Here is a 696-nt window from a genome sequence, read left to right on the forward strand (position 1 = left end):
TTAGGTTGGCCGGGGCTCTGAGCAAGCTGATCTAGTTGAAGATGTCCCTGCCCAGGGCAGGGGGGTTGGACTAGATGACCTTTAGAGGTCCCTTCCAACCCAAACTATTCTATGATTCTATGATTATTTCAAAAAAACCCAAAAAAGCAAAAAACAAAAAAAACCCAAAAAGCCCAAAGACAAATATTTGCCAGAGCAGAGATTCAAACAGGAAAATAGTTGACAGGTTACCAGTGCAGTTCTTCTGGAAGTTGGGATTCTCTAGCGGGTGCCCCGGGATGCGGCACTGAAATCTGTGCTGCCAGAACTCAGGAAACCAGGGGTTGCGGGTGTTGGTGTCCAGACGCAACTTCAGATAGTAGTCATCAAACGACAAGATCTCTGGAGACTGCAGTTTGATAGTGATGCCTCCGTTTGCTTCAGGTTCGTAACCTTCGATGACTTCATCTCTGTCTGCCCAACCGTCACTGAAAAGAGCCAAAAAGCCACTTATTACACAAAGATAGTGTCCTGGTTTCAGCTGGGATAGAGTTAATTTTCTTCCTAGTAGCTGGTACAGTGCTGTGGCTTGGATTTAGGATGAGAACAATGTTGATAACACACCGATGTTTTAGTTGTTGCTCAGCAGTGCTTACACTAGTCACTTTTCAGCTTCCCATGCTCTACTGACTGAGAAGGCTGGAGGTGCCCAACCAA

General features: G+C 46.0%; 1 protein-coding gene across 1 annotated transcript in view; it reads right to left on the minus strand.

Moving 5' to 3' along the window:
• Positions 1-696, minus strand: part of GRM1 (glutamate metabotropic receptor 1) — a 229,176-nt gene that overhangs the window by 72,137 nt on the left and 156,343 nt on the right. The window contains 1 exon segment of the mRNA XM_009282500.2: positions 232-467. Coding sequence (XP_009280775.1) covers positions 232-467 — 236 coding nt within the window.

The sequence above is a fragment of the Aptenodytes forsteri genome, unplaced genomic scaffold (assembly GCF_000699145.1).
Source record: "Aptenodytes forsteri isolate BGI_AS27 unplaced genomic scaffold, ASM69914v1 Scaffold357, whole genome shotgun sequence".
NCBI lineage: Eukaryota > Metazoa > Chordata > Aves > Sphenisciformes > Spheniscidae > Aptenodytes > Aptenodytes forsteri.